Below are 23,463 nucleotides of genomic sequence, written 5' to 3' on the forward strand. Positions count from 1 at the left end.
GGGAAACACTGAAAAGCACGCAGGCAGACACAGGTTTTGTATGTTTGTTGCATTTCGTGATCCCTGAGGCCTTCATAAGATTTCTCAGCCCCTGTTTTTTCTTACTAAAAATGTTTGCATGAAAAGCAGATCTTTGTTGCTTAGGTACTTATCGACTCGTGCAGATTGCTCCTCACATGAAGTCGCACTGCGGTTGTGACATCATAACCCTCTCCACAGCAACTACGTATGACATCACAGACAGGATTAGGATTTAAAGTAACTTCACAGGAGGTGGGGTGGTGTGGGCCTCCAGACTCTGCTGTAAGGAAGCCACTGGGGAATGATGGTCTCACAGCCTGATCCCACCACCACCACACCAGAGATCACAGGTGCTTCTCCTGGCCTAATCCTTCCTACCAGAACAGAGACCCAAGGTCAAAAAGGGAAAGTCTGTTGTGCCTTGATCTGAGACCTGAAGGGTAGTCCATTCTTATGGCTTGATCCTTATGGTTTTAATTCCTTTTCTCTGTCCCATCTGGCTCTGACAAACACACACACACACACACACTATAGTCAAAACATATCCCCTTCCTACAGTTTGATTATATTGTAAGTCAGTAACAAATGTCAACTATACACCAAAGGCTTTTGTTTCCCAGGCTTGTTTGTTTCTAGGATTTTTCCTGCAGATAGCTCATGGGAGAGGCTCTAACCCTCTTTTGTATCCTGGCAGAAACTAACTGAATGCACCGGCTGGCATGACTCTGCAATAATTGCACTGTTTGTTCCAGCAGGGCTCAAGCACCTGGTAACAGGAAGCAAAGACATATCCCTGTGCAGGGTCCTAGAGTCTTCCAGTCTATTTCAGACTCCTAATGCTAGTTTTAACCAAAGAAGTTTCCCTGAGCTCAGTTATTCTCCCTAAAATTGCCTGTTGTATTCCTCTTCACCTAATGCTCTGCCTTACGTAGAGGTTCCACCTGTGGGAGATATTGTAATCTAGATTGTTTACTTGCATTTGATTGCAAATGCTGCACTCAGCTGCAAAGTGTCCTGAGATAGGTTTGCATAAATGATATGACACAAACATAAATTATGTTCACTGGTGTCTCAATTTTCCTTTAGAAAAAGGCAAAGATTTACACCAGACCCTTTCACTGGAAAGGTTGCAGAGTGACAGCCGCGTTAGTCTGTATCAGCAAAAGAAACAAGGAGGACTTGTGGCACCTTAGAATATAACAAATTTATTTGGGCATAAGCTTTCATGGGCTAAAACCCACTTCATTGGGTTCATGCAGTGGAAAATACAGTAGGAAGATAGATAGATAGATAGATAGATAGATAGATTAGATAGATACACAGAGAACATGAAACAATGGGTGTTGCCATACACACTACAACAAGAGTGATCAATTAAGGTGAGCTATTATCAGCAGGAGAAAAAAACCTTTTGTAGCGATAATCAGGATGGCCCATTTCCAACAGTTGACAAGGTGTGAGTAACAGTAGGGGGTGTGGAATAAGTATGGGAAAATAGTTTTGCTTTGTGTAATGACCCATCCACTCCCAGTCTTTATTCAAGCCTAATTTAATGGTGTCTAGTTTGCAAATTAATTCCAATTCAGTAGTCTCTCATTGGAGTCCGTTTTTGAAGTTTTTTTGTTGGAGAATTGCGACTTTCAGGTCTGTAATCGAGTGACCAGGGAGGTTGAAGTGTTCTCCGACTGGTTTTTGAACGTTATAATTCTTGACGCAAAGGTCCTGATTGTGATCTCACTCACATTGTCTTACACTGTTTTAACTCCCATGTGTGCAACCCTACAGAATATCTCTTAGATTGCCAACCCTCCAGGACTGTCCTGGAGTCTCCAGGAAGATTGCCATGTGATGAAACCTCCAGGAATATGTCCAACCAACACTGGCAACCCTAAATACCTCTCTTTCTCTGCATCTGAGTAAGCTGTTGAATCAGGAGTACTTAGGCCTGTACAGCCTGTTGCCCACAGCGGCTGTATGTGATATCTCCAATATGGAAATGCAGACCATCTGCTTGCCTCAGTGATCAATGCCCGCGGCTGGCCTTCCCCACTGGCTTCTGACAGTGCCTCCAACTCCATTTCCCCTTGCTAGCTAGCTGGGTAGTTTAGCTCTCTCACCACACCAAAAACTCCACCCTTCACTGGAGTAAACAAAAATCCCAAACTGTCACCCCCCAGGCTTTTCTCTGGGTCACAGCCCTCCCCTGAGGGTCTGTCAATCTTCACCCCTCTCCAGGGTATAGCAGCAACATCCCTGTGACATTGCACTCTATATATGATTTTATAAAAATATGCTCATGAGCATGAATATAATGTAACTGGGATATACTTCATGCAAAAGGTCTCTTGAAAGGTATCGTTACAAAGCTTATAATCTACTGAGTGTGGTCATCCTATTTGTATAAATGCATCCCTCTTGTATCTGAAACTAGAAATATGAAATATAACTCTAAGGTCCTATTGTAGTTATGCAAAGTGTGGGCCATTAATGGTGGTTTGGAATCTTAATGGCTCCCATTAACCAGGACGATTAACTGTAGATGGCTCTGTTTTACTCGTAAGTCTTCCTGTATACCTATGGGCTGGCAAGTGGGTAATGAAGTCTTACAGTGACATGTGATCATGTCACGTGAACTGGAATCCATCTTTAACCTGGTGCTTTTCCATTAAGAAGTGGGATGGAAACCCAGGATGGGAACAAAGGATATCCGACTTATGCAAAAGATATATAAGTGGGTGGACAAAACAAAGGTGGTGGCCATCATGAGAAATCCCCTTGCTACCACCTGAGCTGGAACAAGGGCTGTACCAGGGGAAAGAATTGTGCCCAGACTAGGAAGGCATCCAGTCTGTGAAAGAAACTTATTGAAACGTCTCTGAGGGTGAGATTTTATCTGTATTCAGTTTTATTACTGTACTAGACTTAGACTTGCATGTTTTGTTTTATTTTGCTTGGTAATTCACTTTGTTCTGTCTGCTATTACTTGGAACCACTTAAATCCTACTTTCTGTATTTAATAAAATCACTTTTTACTTATTATTTAACCCAGAGTATGTATTAATACCGGGGGGAGGGGGGGAACAGCTGTGCATATCTCTCTATCAGTGTTATAGAGGGCGAACAATTTATGAGTTTACCCTGTATAAGCTTTATACAGGGTAAAATGGATTTCTTTGGGGGTTGGACACCATTGGGAGTTGGGCATCTAAGTGTTAAAACCAGGAACATTTCTTAAGCTGCTTTCAGTTAAGTCTGCAGCTTTGGGGCACGTGGTACAGACCCGGGGTCTGTGCTGGAGCAGAGTGGCGTGTCTGGCTCAGCGAGACAGGGTGTCAGAGTCCCAGGCTGGCAGGGAAACCAGGGGCAGAAGTAGTCTTGGCACATCAGTTGGCAGCCCCAAGGGGGTTTATGTGATCCAACCCATCACAATCCCCTCGGGGGTCTTCAGTCAGAAAAGAGCTCACACCTTCCCTCTTCTCCAAGCTCCAACTTTGGGATCCTAGACAATGAAGCAGGTGCCAGGCCTGGCTGCTAGTTCTCCCTGCTTTTCCTCTCCAGAGGCTGCTTCCTCTGCTCTGCCATGGTCCCTTAACTCTGCTCTCTCTGGCTTTCTAGTGAAAGCAACACCCCCTCTTTCAGGTCCCTTTCCCAGGTATCAGGATGCTTTTTAGGTCTCTTCTCAGCACCTTCTGTGTTGGGAAGTATGTGACCCCAACAACCATGTCTGCTCTACATTGCTGCAGCTGCCTGAGCTCTAAGGGTTCCAGTAGCCAAGGATCATCAGGATGTAGACATGACCTGGCTTCACCTCCTTTCCCCTGGGTATGTCCCCGGGGCGGCATAAGAACCTCTATGGTGGCTGTACACACTCGAGGATTCCCCTAGACAATGGGGTTCCTCAATTGTCTAGTTAAGCCAGCTTTAATGCTGTCAGTGGCATAAAGCAGGCTTAACAGGTAGACAATCTGGCCCACTGTGTGTAGAATGGGACCCAAAGGCTGGGTGCTTAGTTCAGAGAGCCTGACGATATCTGCTTCGTCATTCTCACATTTGCCTTTTGGCATTTAGGTTCATGGCTCATATCAACTGCCAGGAGCCCTCCGGGGACCAGCACAAAAACTGGGGGAAAGAAGGAAAAACCCACCTAAAAACAAACCAAAAAATCTTTGGAAAAAGCCACACTGTGGAGCTTGGGGAAGATGCTGTGGCCCTTCTTGATAGCTAACTCTGCCCTCATCGATATTGAAATTTGATGCAGAGTCCACATGCAGAGTCTATTTCCAGCAGAGATAAGGAGGTGCTTGTACTGTTATACAAGGCACTGGTGAGACCTCATCTGGAATACTGTGTGCAGTTCTGGTCTCCCATGTTTAAGAAGGATGAATTCAAACTTGAACAGGTACAGAGAAGGGCAACTAGGATGATCCAAGGAATGGAAAACCTGTCTTATGAAAGGAGACTCAAGGAGCTTGGCTTGTTTAGCCTAACCAAAAGAAGGTTGAGGGGAGATATGATTGCTCTCTATAAATATATCAGAGATTAAATACCGGAGAGGGAGAGGAATTATTTAAGCTCAGTACCAGTGTGGACACAAGAACAAACGGATATAAACTGGCCATCGGGAAGTTTAGACTTGAAATTAGATGAAGGTTTCTAACCATCAGAGGAGTGAAGTTTTGGAATAGCCTTCCAAGGGAAGCAGTGCGGGCAAAAGACCTATCTGGCTTCAAGATTAAACTCAATAAGTTTATGGAGGAGATGGTATGATGGGATAACATGATTTTGGCAATTAATTGGTCTTTAACTATTCATGGTAAATAGCCCAGTGGCCTGTGATGGGATGTTAGATGGGGTGGGATCTGAGTTACTACAGAGAATTCTTTCCTGGGTATCCGGCTGGTGAATCTTGCCCACATGCTCAGGGTTCAGCTGATCGCCATATTTGGGGTCGGGAAGGAATTTTCCTCCAGGGCAGATTGGAAGAGGCCCTGTGGGTTTTTCGCGTTCCTCTGTAGCATGGGGCACGGGTCACTTGCTGGAGGATTTTCTGCACCTTGAAGTCTTTAAACCATGATTTGAGGACTTCAATAGCTCAGACATAGGTGAGAGGCTGATTACAGGAATGGGTGTGTGAGAGATTCTGTGGTATGCATTGTGCAGGAGGTCAGACTAGATGATCATAATGGTCCCTTCTGACCTTAATATCTATGAGTCCATGAGTCTATGAATCAATAACTAGGAAAGCTGCAGGCTTTGCTGTTGATTCATGAATCCTTAAGCTCTGTGTTTGCCAGGCTTCCAACATAGTTTATTATCCAAATATGCTACAGGAATAAAGTGAGCCTTCCTAATGGTTTGAACAACTTCAATGGGAGAGTCGGTCAAAACATTCCAAAACAAAGAGTTCCTAGCATTCTGATTAAGGATAGAGGTAGACTATTTTCTTTGCTTCTGATTGTAAAATAAAAGGGCATTCAAATCCTACACTGCTTTTTAAAACACCCTTCGATTGTATTGCTCAGATAGAAATTTGCATAAATGTTCTTGTTACTACAGCTACTCAATAAATCTGAGTATCTGTTATAAAAATAACCTCCAGTGTTCTTTCACAGAAGACTGCCATGCAAAGAGCTCATGTTATCTAATCCTAAATTATACCCTATGTAAAACTACTTAATCTTCCATTTAATGTTGGGAGGCATCCGGATGAAAGGTGCAACATAAAATATAATTTCTTTATTATTACCTGGTCAAAGAAGCGGTATCATTCAACGTGTGGAGCATAGTAATGGGAATCAGGGAATTCATGGGTCCTAATATGCCTATCTCTTATATGCCACACTCAAATACTTTGGGCAAGTCACTTACGTTTTTTACATCAGTTTCCCTAGCTGCAAAATGGGGTTAATTATACAGACCTACCTGCCTCAGATTGTTATCATGGGACTGTTGTGATGGCGTTATTATTGATTTATTGCACTAGTGCCTATGGACCCATTGTTGTGCTAGGCATTGTACAGCCGGGTATCACAAAAGCAGTCCCTGCACAATCTTGGATTCTGGCAATATGTAATGTCGGAATGAATTTACAGAAGTTGTGGGGAGAATGATGTGGGGAGGACAAGGTAACAGTCAAGACAGTTTTCATAGATTCCAAGGCCAGAAGGGACCATTGTGATCATCTAGTCTGACCTCCTGTGTAACAAAGGCCAGAGAACTTCCCCAAAACAATTCTTAGACCAGATATTTTAGAAAAACATCTCATCTTGATTTTAAAATTGTCAGTGCTGGAGACTCCACCAGGACCCTTGGTAAATTGCTTCAATGGTTAATTACTCACTGCTAAAAATTACACCTTATTTCCAGTCTAAATTTGTCTAGCTTTGATTTCCAGCCATTGGATCATGTTATACCTTTCTCTGCTAGATTGAAGAACCCATTATTAAATATCTGTTCCCCATGTAGACACTTATAGGCTGTGATCGAGCCACTCCTTAACCTTCTCTTTGTTAAGATTGAGCTCTTTGAGTCGATCAGTATAAGGGATGTTTTCTAATCCTTTAATAATTCTCATGCCTCTTCTCTGTACCCTCTCCAATTTATCTTGAATTGAGGGAACCTGCATTTGCCTAAGTTTGTAGTCACAGTGGTGCCAGTAGTCACAGGTAGCCACCAGGCTAGCCAAGATGTTAATCCCAAGTCAACTGGACTCGTTCTGATGACTTCAGCAAGTTTGGAATCAGGCCTCACAGTAATGATTTGTATTCATCACAGGGTTAAAAGAGGTGGTGATAGGGCTTTGTGAATTTTGACACGGAGTTTTTGAGAGGATTAATTTGAAAGTGTAAATGTAAAGCTCTATATAAGGCTAAGCATTAATGTATTATCTATTACAAGAAATTGAAATGTTCTGTTTCTCATGCCATCATCTGACTATCTTCCGTGAGCACTAATACCAGAAAACTAATACTGGTCTTTGTGACTTTCACCAAGGAGTGTAAGCAGAAGGGTGGTAAAAGGGGTTCCATACCTAGGAGAGTAAGCAGAAGGGTGGTAAAAGGGGTTCCATACCTAGGAGCGTAGACAGGTTCCATAAGCTAGGAGTGTAGGCACCTGGTTTATTGGGACATATTTAATTGTTTAAAATTATTTCAGGAAATGTAACTCCTGAAAGGGTAAATTGTTTTTTCTTTCTCTTATTTGGTGGATGTGCAGGAAGAGGCATGTATTTATGTTGGACAGAATACACAGGATGCAGAAGGGTTTATAGAGCAAAGAGGAAATTAAAAGTGAACCTCTTCTAGTTAGTGCACATAATCTGTGTTGCACTGGAAGCAAAACACTTTTCATTTAAAGTGAGCATCTAAATAGAAAACAATTAGGGTTGGGTAAGACCATAACACCTTAGACTGCAGCTATGGGACCTATGAGTGTAACCCAAAACAGTCAGTCCCATGATCCTCACTCTCCTTAGGATGGCTGGTGCAAACAGTAACACTAATTCAGGTGCTTAAGGGTTGGGTTTTCAAAAGCACCCAAGGAGATAGGAACATAAATCCTGTTTTCAATCTGAAAATCAGGTCCTAAATGTTTTGTTTAGCCAGTATAATGTGATGGATATGTATGAGGGTATGACCATACATAAAACACACACACTTCTTAATTCAGTCAACGCTCCAGACACATGCAGGGTTGATACATCAGGATTTATTTTATCTTATTCCACCAAATGGAAAGAAAATTACATTCTGTTTTTGTCTGGATGCTTTCACTGTGTTGTGCACATTATTGCCAACCCCAATTTCTCTGTCGCCCACGCCATGGGTTTTTTTATATTGTGCTCTTGAAAGAGTCTAAGCCAGGGGTGGGCAAACTTTTTGACCCGAAGGCCACATCAAGGTGCGAAACTGTATGGAGGGCTGGGTAGGGAAGGCTGTGCCACCCAAACAGTCTGGCCTCTGCCCCCTATTCACCCCCCTCCCACTTCCTGTCCCCTGACTGCCCCCTCCTGAGACCCCCTGCCCCAAACCGCCACCCCGGGATCCCACCCCCTATCCAACCCCCCCTGCTCCCTGTACACTGACTGCCCCGACCTATCCACACCCCCGTGCCCTGACAGCCCCCCCGGGACTCCCACACCCTGTCCAACCCACCCTGTTCCCCGACCCCTGATTGCCCCAGAACCTCCACCCTATCCAACCGTAACACCGCCCCCTGCTCCCTGTACCCTGACTGCAGCCCGGGACCCGCTACCCAACCCCCCACCGCCACGCGTGCCGCCACCGCCCCCTTACCATGCCGCTCAGAGCGGCAGGAGCGTGCAGACCCGCTGCCCACGCGGAGGCATAGCTGCGTGGGAGGGGGAGCAGCAGGGGAGCGGCCGGGGCGAGCCTCCCGGGCCGGGAGCTCAGGGGCTGGGCAGGATGGTTCCGTGGGCCGCAGTTTGCCCACCTCTGCTCTAAGCCATAGAGCCACACACACTTTTTGATCAGAAGTTCAGCTGCCACATTGAAACTGATTTTTCTTCAACTAGTGATCTACAGATCTAGACGACAAACCTTCAGCCATTGACTTTCACCTGAAAACAGCTTGAAACCAGTTTTTCAAGGGTGCAAGCATTGATAAATCATGACAAACTGTGTACCCATTTCTAATGTGACCATCACTGTATCTGGATGCCCCACAACATTGAGAGATACCTCATCATCCCCTCTGATGGTGAGAACTCCCCTCTACTCTCACATCAATAGCTGCTCTCTTAAAATGTTCAGACCCCAATGTTCTGCTTCCAAGGGAGCTTTGCCAGAGTAATTTATGACATGGTTAATTGGGAAACACCTGTGTAAATATGTCCAGGGTCATGCTCTGAGCATGGAAAGATTTAAACTCAACCTGATGTCTAGTGCTAGCAAGTTTGACCGCTGAAGGACCTCTGAAATGAATGCATTGGACTGTACATCTATAAGTTGAAACCTGAGCTCTGAAAACCAAAGCATTCCCCATGAGCATAGATGATGTACTAGGTTGCTAAGAGATAGGTCATCTCTGAGACAGCTGTGCCAGAACTGAGCTGGCAGCAATTGTAGAATGTGAAGTACTGGAGTGTTATGGTCTTGTTGGTTTGTATCAGTTCAGAAGTAGGCTACTGCATGCTGTACCAGCTATAGCTTCTAGGTGGCCTTCAGGGTCAATCCTAGGTACAGCAAATTAAAGTAATCTAGCCTGGAGGTAACAAGACCATGGATCACCAGGGTTAGACCTGTATCTGGAAAGATGGACACAGATGAGTATCTAGAAGATGAGGAAACAAGGTATTTCTAGCCACAAGTTGCTATCTGGGCACCCATGTGCAGTGATGAGTTCAATATAGTATTTTGTAAAGATATGCTGTAGCTCAAAAGGAATTATTCTGGGGAAGTTCTCTGGCCTGGGATATGCAAGAGGTCACACTAGGTGTTTGCAGTGGCCCTTCTGGCCTTAAAGGCTATGAATAGTACCCTGAGATTGTGCACTTCTTTGAGCCACAGAAAACAGAAACTCTCAATAATAGGTGAGGTCACATGGCAGTCAGTTCCACCTGCCAACCAATTCCACCTCCATCTATCCTAAAGTGGGCTCAAGCCAGGTACTTTTTATTCAGGTCTCCTGCTAATTCACAGGCTTCGTCAGCAGTAAGGCATATTGACCACCTTTATTGAGGAGATATATAGTTGGGCATCAACCATGTATTGATAGCGTTGCCATCCCTAACATCCCAGAGTCTCTCCTACCAATCTCACAAAAAGATTGCATAAAGGAAGTGACAAGAAGAAGCTCTGTGTAGGGGTGAGTTCTTGAGATGTCCAAGAGTTTGCTCATCTCAGTGTCCTCGGATCTATGGAAGGGGAATGAGCAACGCCAGCTAAAAGTAATTTCATAACATTCTACCAGGTCCTTTAGGTGAGTCAGAAGCATCTTGTGATTAATTTGTGCCAAAGTTGCTAACAAATCTGACAATATTAGCATGGACATTTGATCTTCAATCACTGCTGTTAGTTCCATCGCTGCGCAAGAAGCAAAGTCTGTCAACTAACTGCAGGAGGTCTAAAATGTTGGCTCTGGTTCTGGAGTTGCTATGCTACCTCCTTCACCATTGTCTTTTCCAAGATCGAGAGATGGGACACGAGGTGTAATTAGCAAGATCACTAACACTGAGAGGTGTGTTCTTGAGCACAAACTGTTGCATTTAAAGATTGCCTTCTCTGAGGCCTTGTCTTCACAAGGAAAAATGGTGTATTTTTAACACATGCTAATGAACATGTTTTAAAATTCTAGTGTAGACAAGGCAAGTTGTAGTTTTAACATGTGTTCACTGCTTGAGGTAAATCACGTTCCCCACAATGGCTAATGTAATTAGTGCTGTAGCTCAGGTGATGGTGATTTGTGTGACAAAGCGAAGACATGATGGGGAGTTGCACATGATAGAATTTGTTTTTGTCTTTAAAAAAACACCCTAAGAAATGACATGCAAAAAACTACACTGAAAGAACACTGCAAAGGTTGCAAAGTCAAGTACTTAAAAAGTTAGGAAATGCCACCTACAGAGTAGCCTGTGAAACTGTAATTTATCCCCCTCTGTGTATACACTATGATAGTCTTTAATTACAAGACCACATGCTATTTTTGCACAGTGCCCCTGCCTCATTCCATGTGCAGGATGGCTGCACAGGGTGGCAGACTTAGCTAGTTTGTTGGCTATAGATGCAGGGAATTGAGCTTGGATTGGGGTGATGACACTGACCGTGAGACTCAGGGATTCCTTTTATACAATGGGAATCCCCAAGGAGTCATTTATGACAGCCTTGGCTGCTTTGAACTGCATCTGGGTGGGAAATGGCAGGAAAGCACCTGGATCTGGACTTCTGTTTCTGAAATTGTATTTTTTCAATTAGTTGTCATTAAAATTAGTAATATGCAGAGATGGGCCCAAACTGAAACACCAGACCCCTGAACCCTCTGGAACTTGGAGAAAGCTTGGCTCTGTATCTGAACTTTGCAGCTTGGGTCCATTTCTAATTATGAGTATAGCCAAATGCATAGGCCAGTGAATTACAATCACAATTTGTATTAGGACTGTCTGCTATAGCCAAGAGAATGGGCTCAGTTCTGACCACTTGTACAAAACAGATAACTGGGTATTCCCCCCAGCGTAAGGGAAATTGCCAGGTGGAATAAAGCCAGTCCTATACCACCCCCTTCCTGTCCCCAGCACAGGGTGCAGGTTAGTGGTGGGAGGGGCTGGCAGATGGTCCTTTGGTGCTTGAGGCTGTTCTTAACTATGCTGAAGTCTGAATTGACCTACAGCAATCCCAGGAGTGGAAGCCACAACCATCTTCCTTGCACCCCACCCTCCGTCCCCCACACCTCCGCTGCATCCAGGGAAGACGTACTTCATCTGTTTACAATAACCACCAAAAATTGCTGACATACGTAGGTTTATAAAAGCTGTCTGTATGAGCTTATCTCACAGAAAAGAACTACAAAAAATTATTCAAGGGCAGGCAAAAAATGCTTTACAGTGAGACTTAAGGAGCTCAATCAGTTTATCAAAAAGATTGAGGCGTTCAGGTTACAGTGAATCAATAACTCCAGGGAAAGACAATACAAGGTACTTAAAGGGCTCTTTAATCTAGCACAAAAAGGCAAAACAAGAACCAATAGGTGGAAGTTAAACCCAGACAAATTCAGCTTAAAAAAGGCACCACTGTTTAACCAGGAGGATGATTAACCACTGTAAAGGGAAGTGTTGGATTCTCCATCATATGATGTCTCAAGTCAAGGCTGGCAGCTTTTCTCGAAGATAAGAAAGACAAGGTGGGTGAAGTGATCTCTTTTATTGGACCAACTGCTATTGGTGAAAGAGACACATGTCTGGGATACACAAAGCTCTTCTTCAGGTCTGGGAAAGGTACTCAGTGTATCACAGCTAAATCCAAGATGGAACAGATTGGTTAGCATAAAGGGTTAACGTGTTGTAAGAGACTATTCAAGGTGAAGTGGAGAGTTAAGACAAAGGTGAGTTAGTGGGTTATAGCTGTAATAAGCCATAAACCCAGAGCCTTTATTAAGGCTATGATTTTTAGCATCTAGCAATGTTGTGAATTTAAATCCCCAGGCTCGTCTTTTTAAGAAGTTGGGCAGGTTTCCTTTGAGGAACTCAGATATGGAGCGATCATTGGGTGAAAAGTGATCACCCGCAGGTGCTGGAGTGTTTTGGGCTTTTATCATGTTCCTGTGTCGGTTCTTTGAGACCATAGAATCCATGGCCCGGCTTGAGCCCCGGCGGCAGCGCCCCGTCTCCCCGCCGCGCGGCGCTGTGGCGCTGCCGCCCGGCCCCTCGGCGCGGCCCGGCCCTGCGCGGCGCCGCCAGCAGCGGACACGGAGCGCGGCGGCGGCGGCGGCGGGCAGCTCCGGGGCCGCGGGGGGTCGGGCGGCGCAGCGGGGTTGAGCCGGGCTCGAGAAGGCCCGGGCCAGCGGCTGGCGTGACTGGGCGGCCCGGGCTGGGCCCGCCGCTCTCCGGCTCGCACCGCGGGACAAAGGGCCGCGCCGGAGGCCGGGCAGAGGTGAGCGGCGGCTGGATCCGGGGGCCCCGGGGCGGCGGCGGCCCGGGCGCTGTCAGCGACCGGCCGGGCGAGGGAGGCCCCCTGGCCCGGCGGGACTGCGGGCGGGCGGGCGCCGCGCTCCCTCCCCCGGCTGCTGGGCCTGCCCGCCGGAGCGGCCCCGCGCCGCGTCTGTGCGGGGAGCGGCCCGGAGGCCCGGGCCCGGGGGCAGCGACCGGCCCCGTGCGGGGAGCAGCGGCGGGTCCCGCGGGGAGAGCAGCGGCGGGTCCCGGGGGGGGGGAAGCAGTGACCAGCGCCGTGAGGTGGGGAGGGGGCTCTTGGGGTGAAAGTGGGGGGCAGAACCCAGCTCCATGTGAGGGAGGGGGCTCCGGGACAACGGTGGGGGGCATTGCCTAGCCCCATACAGTGGGGAGGGGCCTCTGAAGGCTAATGAGGGGGGACAGGGACCACTCCTGTGTGAGGTGGGGAGGGGGATGCTGGCATCAGCGATGTCCCTCAGGGGTGGGAGTGGTCCCTCTGGGCTGAAGAGTTGGGGGGCGCAGGGGGAGCCTGTCACTGGCTCTCAGGACCAGCCCCTTGTGAAATCCAGCCCCCCAATCACCGGTAAGTGGCAGGGGCAGACTCCCCTCCCACCCTCCTCCAGCTACCTGTACAGCATCCCTGCCACAGGTGACTGACCCTGGGGCCCACAATAATTCCCCTGAAGAACAAAGATCCTGCCTTTGGAATAGCTCCAACTCTCCCCACCCTGCAGATGGCACACTGAGCTCTGTGTTGTTCTGTCAATACTCTGTTTGTCCAGGATCAAAGTGTAAATGCTTGCAGCAAGGGCACCTACAGCAAGTGTGCCTCCGGGTGCTGCTGCCTGTCCCCTTGGGTATGTTTATGAGGGAGCATTTTTCGGTTAAATGGAAGCACTGAATAGATGCTCTATCACCTCAGCTCCCTCTCTGCTAGAACATCTATCTCTGGGCCTACGGCAGGCAAGTTGGCATTATTTTTGAGGGGGTATTTAAAATATCAACAGCACATAGGTGCCCTGGGTCTTGTGCTGTGGAGAGCATCCAGGCAGGGAACTGACCCTGCCTCTCCTTTCCCTCTGCCTTTGGACCAGAGGTGGGAAGAGTTTGGGAAAGGAGCTGCTGTTTCTCAGCCCCAGCACTGTGTGAGGGGGACACCCAGCTGCTATCATAGCAGTCCCGCCTCCACCACTTTTGTCTTTGTTGTCAACCAAGCTGTAACAGAAGCTGAGACCCTTCCCTTGAATGCAGCATAGAAGCACTTGTGGGTGGAGGCTTCTCTTTTTTAAGATCTGAGTCCCCTCCCCCAATCTCTTGGGAGCCAGCAACACAAAGCCTAACTGAAACCAAAGCCTAATAAGTCGTTTTGTTTTGTGTCAGGCAAAAAAGTGGGAGCAGAAGCCATGTGTGCAAAGAACAGATCCTCTGATTAGACATCTAGAGCATCTGTCCTCCTTGGAGTGGACTCCCAAGGGTGGTGAAGGGAGAAGCAACTGCAAAGAGTTCCTGTTTGCACCCCCTCTGGGGCTGTATTGACTGAGGATGGACCCTGTGGCTCGGCCAAGTGGGGATATCCTGAGGCGGAATCCACAGCAAGACTATGAGCTCATCCAGAGGGTGGGGAGTGGCACATATGGAGATGTCTATAAGGTGAGAGTGATATATGTACACCCATGACTCTTTGTCTGCACCCCCACTCCCTGTAAATATTAATGGTAATCAGCTTTCATTTTTAGAAATCACTTATTAGCCCTTTTTATTTTGTGACCGAACTTCAGAGCACAAAGGGACCGCTAGTGCTGGAAGTGGGAGATGGTGACTTCCTAAAAATCATGGCCCATTCAGATGCCTGGCACAGTGTTGGCAGGCTGAGATTCCTCTGCCACCCTCACACATCTGCCTGCACATTCTCTCTTTTTAAATAAAAATGCTCCTTGACACTTGGGGTGGATGGGACAAAATATCATCTCACTCGTCCTGATGCTGCAAAGGGTCTGAATTGATGGATACATCACCTGCTACCTTCAGTGTTTGTTGATCCTTTTAACGGGTAGGGAGGGTAGGGTTATTTCTTCACTGAATTACTTTTGAGAACGTGTCATTTATAGTACCTGATTAAAAGGTTATAAGTTTATCCCTGAGTTAATAATAGCTTTCAGAAGCAGATTATGCCAGCTCTTCAGAAACTTATGTGGAGTTTTGGGTCACTATAGAGTTAGTTAGCATTGTATATTCTTCAGATACTTTTGGAGGCCCTGACCACACTGATCTGGAAATACTGTAAACACAATCATGTCAAATAAAAGCTATTCATATTACACTTCCATTCCTAGACCCTTACCTGGTGAGGTACTGAGCACCTTCTGCGAAGCCAGTGAGAGTTGAGGATGCTCAACAACTTGCAGGACGTCTTGCAAATAGTGCATAAGATTTTTAGCTTTGTTGGCAAACTGGGGCTCTTAACTCCTGGGAAAGGAGGCTGAAGTGTTTTACTTCGGAATCCTGTAGAATACATTTAACTCAAAAGTGGAACTGGCACAATACAACATACAGTGAAACCTATCTTAAGCCACCATATGAGGGGCCAACAAAAATTGACCCCCTACTTGAGATGGGTCTTTAACTCAGATCAAATAAAACTCTACAGGTTAATTTTGTGGCACTTCTGAAGTGATTGCTGAAAGTAGGAGGTTGGCTATGGGAAGGTGTTTTTAGTGTATTCTTCACTGTACCACACAGTCACTACCTCAAGAATATTTAACAATCTTAAATACTAAAACCAGGTATTTTCCAGAGGACTTTCCAAGAGACCACTAAGTACCTTTGCTAGTGAATTTTGCTCTGAGCATCTGAAAAGGCCAGTTCAGCTTAACAGATCTAAAATGAAACCCACCTTAAACAGGTGTTGGTCTTTTAAATTTTTCAGGAACTTGAAGAAAGTTTATCAGGTTCCCATGCAGAGATCCCAAAACAGGGATAAAATCAAAACCTCTCTGTAATGTCACCTGACAAAATTAAACCCCCAATTTGTGAAAGGGACACCATCAACTTAATACATAGTTTAAAATCCATGAGTTACAAATAGCTTCAGATACTACATTTATTCCTGGGCCATTGGTTTTTGCTCTGTTCCTTTATGAAAGACCCCCTATAAACAGGGAGAAACTAATTGTAGGGAGATCTGCATTATGAACCTAGAAAATAAAATGATTTGTGGTTGGGCACAAATCTGGGCACTCATCAGCGTCTAGCACAGTTAGTCTTTTGGGGGGGGGCAGGTGATGGAGGGTTTAAGCAAATATTTTTGTTCACCATTAAATTGTAGCAATACATTTAAGGTATTATTTTACATCCTCCACCCTACCCACATTGCTGTTCAGAACTGTTACTTGGAAGCTTAAAACTGAAATCTGTTTTGTTAGTGATTTTTTTTTCTCTCGCTCTTCACCACATGGTGCACAATGGTTTATTGTAGGGTTGCTCATGAGTGCTGAGTTGTTGGCACTGATTTGATTTTTTTCAATTCCAGAATGCATTTTAGGGTGGAGGAGAAATGCCTATAAATAAGTTATTTTCATATCTATTTACAGTGTGTGTACACAGATCCAAATTTGGGCTTGCCAACCTTGAAAGTGCCCTTTTCAGTAAAATATCAATGCATCAATTGCCTAATTTATATTAGGAATGTATCTGCTTGTTCATTAATGCTTGCATAAAACATAGCACTGTTTATTGAATGTTAATGACATTATAAACTTCCCTTATTACAGTTCTTTATAAAGGATATCCTACATGCTAACTTAGAAAAGAGGTTGTAATAATGAGGCTGGGATATTCAATGGCATTGAACAGTATGGTAGTGTCTTATCCTTGGTGCCCCCTCCTCCCTTGTTGTTGTCAAATCATTTGCATGATGCGATCCTGTTAAAGATCCCATAATGCTATTCAAAAAAGTAGGGGTGGATGTTAGTTCTGTCTTCCTGGAAAAATTCCAATTTACCCACCTTGCAGTACTTCCATAGTATCTTCCATATGAGGATCTCAAAGCATTATATAAACATGAATCAAGCCTCCCAGTACCCTGTGGAGTAGATTGGGAATACAAAGGCTACGTTTCATCTCTGGTGAACACAGAAGCTCTTGGCTATCACACAGCACTGCTGCCCAACACTTTAGGATAAGAGACAAAAAAAAAAAAAAAATCCAGTGGAAACTGCAGATAGAATTTAGGTACAGAAGGTAATAACCCCAGTATTCTGACCAAATTCCAGCACAGGCAAACACCTGTATCACTACAGTGCTTTGGAAATCTCTACTAATTAATACAGAATCAAAATGATAGTAAAGAAGGCACAAAGGAGGTTATACATTTTATTCTTTAATTGAAATTGGATAAAACATCAAGATGGATTTTAATGGTGGCCATGGGAATGGGAAGTGATGTCTTGGCAATGTGCATATAGCTATGACATTTTGACATGGAGATCTTCTGCTGGTGTTTGAGGTGCATAGCGGAAATAATGGCGTGTCTGCATGTCACTTGTGTTGAATGCAGTGTTTTAGGGAATGGAGTAATTCCACGTTTAAACATATATTCTGTTAAAAATTTGAGATCTTTAACTTTTTCAAAATTTTTTTTTAAACTGAAAGCTTTGCAAGGAGTCTGTCCCAGTAATGTAGCAATAACATGTCATGATGCTGTATATAGGATCTGAATTCAAATTACTGCCCATGCTGGCATGAATTCTGTGACTCTTGTAACTCTTGAGGGGAGAGGGTTTCTTATGCTGCACTGATTGCACTTACTGATTGTATTGACATAGGCAAAATACCTGTCCCTGCATGCAGATTAGGAGAAACCTGAGTTTGTACCTGAGTGGGATCTGATTGTTCTGCTGGAGGGTGAATGAGCGCTCTTATCAGACAGATCTGCTTTAAACCTTAAAAGCCCCTCCTTTAAGTTCTGCTTCTCAGCTTGATGTTTGTGAAGGGACACTGATAATTACTTAAAAAAAAAAATTACACTGGGTTGTCAATTAACATCGTGCTTTAAAAACCTCACCAAGGCAGGGTTCCTGGCCCACAGAACTTGCAACTTAAATGAGACCAAGAACAACAGATCAGGAGAGCGAGGATGTGTGAGAATGATTGAGAATGGGGAGGGATTGCTTGAAGAGGAGGATTTAAGGTGCCACTGCCTGGCATTGGTTTAACTTGCAATCACTTGTGACTATTGAGGCCACTCTTAGGATTAATTTATACATATGCACCTTTTTCTAGTAGCTTGTTGGGTTTTGTCTGAATCCCAGCTTGTGAGCTCTCTGGGACGGGGACCATCTTTGTTGTTTGCATAGCATGTAGTACAATGGGGTTGTGATTTCTGATTGGGGTGGGATTTGAAAGGGGATATTTGGAATAGGGGATATGGAGCTTGATAGAAGGCACAGAGTCCTGAGTGAAGAAAGGAGACAAAGGGAGCAATCATGATGCATCCTTACATCTGTGAGCTGGGGTACTTCAATCATAAAGCCTGCAGCAAGTTTGTATTTGTACATTCTAACAACTCAAATATGCAGCTGTTAGAGTTCCAGCAGTTGGAGATTCCTGCCTGAACTGTGTTTTCCAAAAACTCAAAGTACAGAATAAACCGCATCGGAGGTATGGGGCACTCCTTTTCCTCTCCTGCCTTGTCTTTTCCTGTGACTCTTGGACTTATTGGCTACTTGGGGTACATCTTGCCTTTAAAAACACCTTCCTGTATTCCCGGTTAGTCTCTCTTGTGTACTGCATTTGTTAAATCTCATATGTTTATATTTTTCTTTTTTTAAAGGTTAAATGGAGTTTTTGTACGAATACCCCATACAATTGTCATTTAATGACATACTACAGTGCTTAAGCATCTTTGTGCAGAGACAGGTAATATTGATTTCTAAAGCATCCTTCCACATACAGAACAGGTTTGCAAAATGTGTAGTGTCTTCAGGATATTTTGCAACAAATGATAATGTTGAATGCTTTACCTTGGTCACATAAATCACAATAATTTCATTTTTTTTAAAGGATGTGGCTCTAATTTCTTGGTTTATGGAGCTTTTTTTCCTTCATTCTTTGCTTTTTGGCTACTGTTGCAGATAAAACACAGGGCTCCAATATTTTACTTTGTGTGATATGATTTTTGTGGTCTCAGTTACTTTCCCACTAGGCAGGCTTTCAAATCACATCCTCTCCATTGCAATAGTGCCCTTCACAGGAAAAAGGCTAAGGACTTAATAGGCATGGAAACTGCATCAGTTCTTGGATATGGTAGCTGCAAGTCAGGGATGAGGTGTGCAGCAGCGGTGGAGAAACATTGTTCTTTGGACCTAGAGGACTTCAGCACATGGCCATCTCTCTGGGGTCTTCCACAGTAGAAGGAACTTCCGAACAATGGTGGGTGGTCTTAAGCATGTCAGCCCTGATCAATCGTTCAGAGCAGAGGAGGGTAGAGGGAAAAAAACAACCACCAAATCTGGGATGCAGACAGGCTTAACCAAGTCCCTCAGACTAGTTTTCAATATTTTTTCCAACATTCCCAACCACATTCCTTAATGGAATCTGGCTCAAGGCTCGCCTATGGAAAACCTACACATCTGCTTGAGAAAATGCAGAAGATCATCGAATCGTAGATTAGGGTTGGAAGAGACCTCAGACAGTCATCTAGTCCAACCCCCTGCTCAAAGCAGGACCACCCCCAACTAAATCATCCCAGCCAGGGCTTTGTCAAGTCGGGCCTTAAAAACCTCTAAGGATGGAGATTCCACCACCTCTCTAGGTAACCCATTCCAGTGCTTCACCACCCTCCTAGTGAAAAAGTTTTTCCTAATATCCAACCTAAACCTCCCCCACTGCAACTTGAGACCATTGCTCCTTGTTCTGTCATCTGCCACCACTAAGAACAGCCTAGATCCATCCTCCTGAACCCCCCCCTTCAGGTAGTTGAAGGCTGCTATCAAATCCCCCCTCACTTTTCTCTTCTGCAGACTAAACAATCCCAGTTCCCTCAGCCTCTCCTCATAAGTCATGTGCCCCAGCCCCCTAATCATTTTTGTTGCCCTCCACTGGACTCTCTCCAATTTGTTCACATCCTTTCTGTCGTGGGGGGACCAAAACTGGATGCAGTACTCCACATGCAGCCTCACCAGTGCCATATAGAGGGGAATAATCACTTCCCTCGTCTGCCGGCGTTGCTCCTACTAATGGAGCCCGATATGTCATTAGCCTTCTTGGCAACAAGGGCACACTGCTGACTCATATCCAGCTTCTCATCCACTGTAATCCCCAGGTCCTTTTCTGCAGAACTGCTGCTTAGCTAGTCAGCCCCCAGCCTGTTGCAGTGCGTGGGATTCTTCCGTCCTAAGTGCAGGACTCTGCACTTGTCCGTGTTGAACCTCATCAGATTTCTTTTAGCCAAATCCTCCAATTTATCTAGGTCACTCTGGACCTTATCTGTACCCTCCAGCATATCTACCTCTCCCCCCAGCTTAATGTCATCCGCAGAGTTGCTGAGGGTGCAGTCCATCTCATCATCCAGATCATTAATGAAGATGTTGAACAAAACTGACCCCTGGGGCACTCTGCTTGATACTGGCTGTCAACTAGACATCGAGCCATTGATCACTACCTGTTGAGCCCAACGATATAGCCAGCTTTCTGTCCGCCTTATAGTCCATTGATCCTATCCATACTTTTTTAACTTGCTAGCAAGAATACTCTGGGAGACCGTATCAAAAGCTTTGCTAAAGTCAAGATAGATCACATCCACCACTTTCCCCTTATCCACAGAGCCAGTTATCTCATCATAGAAGGCAATCAGATTGGTCAGGCATGATTTGTCCTTGGTGAATTCCTGATCACCTTCCTCTCCCCCAAGTGCTTCAAAATGGTTTCCTTGAGGACCTGCTCCATGATTTTTCCAGGGACTGAGGGGAGGCTGACCGGTCTGTAGTTCCCTGGATTCATCACCTTCCGTTTTTTAAAGATGGGCACTATATTTGACTTTTTCCAATCGTCTAGGATCTCTCCCAGTCTCCATGAGTTTTCAAAGATAATGGCCAATGGCTCTGCAATCACATTAGCCAACTCACTGAGCACCCTCAGCTGCATTAGATCTGGTCCTAGCTGACCTCCTCCCCATACTGTGCTGCCCAGTGCAGCCGTCTGGGAGCTGACCTTGTCTGTGAAGACCGAGGCAAAAAAAGCATTGAGTTCTTCAGCTTTTCCCACATAATCTGTCATTGGGTTGCTTCCCCCATTCAGTAAGGGTACCCACACTTTCCCTGACCACCTTCTTGTTGCTAACATACCTTTAGAAACCCTTCTTGTTACCCTTCACATACCTTGCTAGCTGCAACTCCAATTGTGCTTTGGCCTTCCTAATGACACTCCTGCATGCTCGAGCAATATTTTTATACTCCTGCATAGTCATCTGTCCAAGTTTCCATGTGTTGTAAGCTTTCTTTTTGTGTTTAAGTTCCCCAAAGATTTCTCTGTTAAGCCAAGCAGGTCACCTGCCATATTTGCTATTCTTTCTGCACATTGGTTTGTTCCTGCGCCCTCAATAAGGCTTCTTTAAAATACAGACAGCTCTCTTGGACTCTTTTCCCCCTCATATTAGCCTCCCAGGGGATCCTGCTCATCAGTTCTCTGAGGGAGTCAAAGTCTGCTTTTCTGAAGTCCAGGGTCCATATTCTGCTGCTCTCCTTTCTTCCTTGTGTCAGGATCATGAACTCGACCATCTCACCTTCAGCCCCCAACTAAAACCTCTCCAGCGCATCATCAAAGATTTACAACCTATCCTGAAAAATGATCCCTCACTCTCACAGATCTTGGGAGACACACCAGTCCTCGCTTACAGACCGCCCCCCAACCTGAAGCAAATACTCACCAGCAACCACACGTCATACAACAAAACCACTAACCCAGGAACCTATCCTTGCAACAAAGCCCGATGCCAACTCTGTCCACATATTTATTCAAGTGACACCATCTTAGGACCTAATCACATTAGCCACGCCATCAGGGGCTCGTTCACCTGCACATCTACCAATGTGATATGTGCCAGCAGTGCCCCTCTGCCAAGTACATTGGCTAAACTGGACAGTCTCTACGCAAAAGAATAAATGGACACAAATCTGACATCAGGAATCATAATATTCAAAAACTGGTAGGAGAACACTTCAACCTCTCTGGCAACTCGGTAAAAGATTTAAGGGTGGCAATTTTGCAACAGAAAAGCTTCAAAAACAGACTCCAACGAGAAACTGCTGAGCTCGAATTAATATGCAAACTAGATACCATTAACTTGGGTTTGAATAGAGACTGGGAGTGGCTGGGTCATTACACCTATTGAATCTATTTCCCTATGTTAAGAATCCTCACACCTTCTTGTCAACTGTCTAAATGGGCCATCTTGATTATCACTACAAAAGTTTTTTTTTCTCCTGCTGATAATAGCTCATCTTAATTAATTAGCCTCTTACAGTTTGTATGGCAACTTCCACTTTCTCTGTATGTGTGTGTTTATATATATCTTCTTACTATATGTTCCATTCTATGCATCCGATGAAGTGGGCTGTGGCCCACGAAAGCTTATGCTGTAATAAATTTGTTAGCCTCTAAGGTGCAACAAGTACTCCTGTTCTTTTTGTGGATACGGACCAACACGGCTGCTCCTCTAAATCGATCATCTCATGGTCACTGCTCCCCAGTTTGCTACCCAATTCTACTTCACCTACCAATTCTTCCCTGTTTGTGAGCAGCAAGTCAAGAGGAGCATGGCCCCTAGTTGGTTCCTCCAGCACTTGCACCAGGAAGTTGTCCCCAATATTCTCCAAAAACTTCCTGGATTGTCTGTGCACTGATGTATTGCTCTCCCAGCAGATGTTGGTGATTGAAGTCCCCCACGAGAACCAGGGCCAGATGAGAACCAGATGAAATTTATTGGGACAGAAGTTGTAGTAGTCATCTGCAAATAGCAAATCATAAAGTTCTGATAACCTGACACCACTTCTTGTGGGGCAAAATCCTCCACTTCCTGGATCAGCGTCCAGATCCGGTCAAGCGGGAAGCAAGGGGAATTATCAAAGTATAGAAACAAAGCTTGGTTTTAGAGTGGTTATGACCTTGCAAGAATATCTCTACTTGAAGATGTTGAAACACATGGGTCCCAAGTAGCTCAGAATGACTCAAACGTTGCTGTTGCTGAGCTCTAAAGCTACCGCTTGGAGCACAGTTGATCTGTTTATGCAACATTACTCTTTTATCTTGGCTTCCAGAGCTGATCCCAGTTCACAAGAGTAGACCTGCCTTCTTCATTTTAATATTGGAACTCTCCTCCTTTGAGTTTGTTACTGTTTGGGGATGCATGCTGACAATTCTTGAAGAAAAAGGTGTTACAGCTAGCAACTGTTCTTGGAGTAGGTCGTCAGCGTAGATCTATATTTGATTAAAGCACTAGAACAATATAGAATGGATTAAAAACTGGCTAACTGATAGGTCTCAATGTAATTGTAAATGGGGCGTTGTTATCCAACAGGTGTGTTGCCAGTGTGGTCCTGCAGGGATTATTCTTGCCCTATTCTATTTAACATTTTTGTCAGTGACCTGGAAGAAAACCTAAAATCATCACTGATCAATTTTACGCCTGACAGAAAAATTGGGAAAGTGGTAAGTAATGAAGAGGACAGGTCACTGATTCAGAGTGATCTGGTAAACTTAGCAAACTGGTGCAAGCAAACAATATTGGTCTTAATACAGCTAAATGTAAATGTATACATCTAGAAACA

General features: G+C 45.0%; 1 protein-coding gene across 4 annotated transcripts in view; it reads left to right on the forward strand.

Annotated features, from left to right (window-relative positions):
- Nucleotides 1-12,415: 12,415 nt before the first annotated feature.
- Nucleotides 12,416-23,463, forward strand: part of MAP4K5 (mitogen-activated protein kinase kinase kinase kinase 5) — an 89,421-nt gene continuing 78,373 nt past the window's right edge. For 3 of the 4 annotated variants that reach the window (XM_073350194.1, XM_073350196.1, XM_073350197.1), the window contains exons 1-2: nt 12,416-12,623; nt 14,021-14,290. In XM_073350194.1, coding sequence (XP_073206295.1) covers nt 14,183-14,290 — 108 coding nt within the window. In that variant the 5' untranslated portion in view covers nt 12,416-12,623; nt 14,021-14,182. Of the gene's footprint in view, nt 12,624-14,020; nt 14,291-23,463 lie in introns of those variants that run through there. The other variant, XM_073350198.1, reaches the window with a different exon arrangement.

Source organism: Lepidochelys kempii, chromosome 6 (assembly GCF_965140265.1).
Source record: "Lepidochelys kempii isolate rLepKem1 chromosome 6, rLepKem1.hap2, whole genome shotgun sequence".
Classification (NCBI taxonomy): domain Eukaryota; kingdom Metazoa; phylum Chordata; order Testudines; family Cheloniidae; genus Lepidochelys; species Lepidochelys kempii.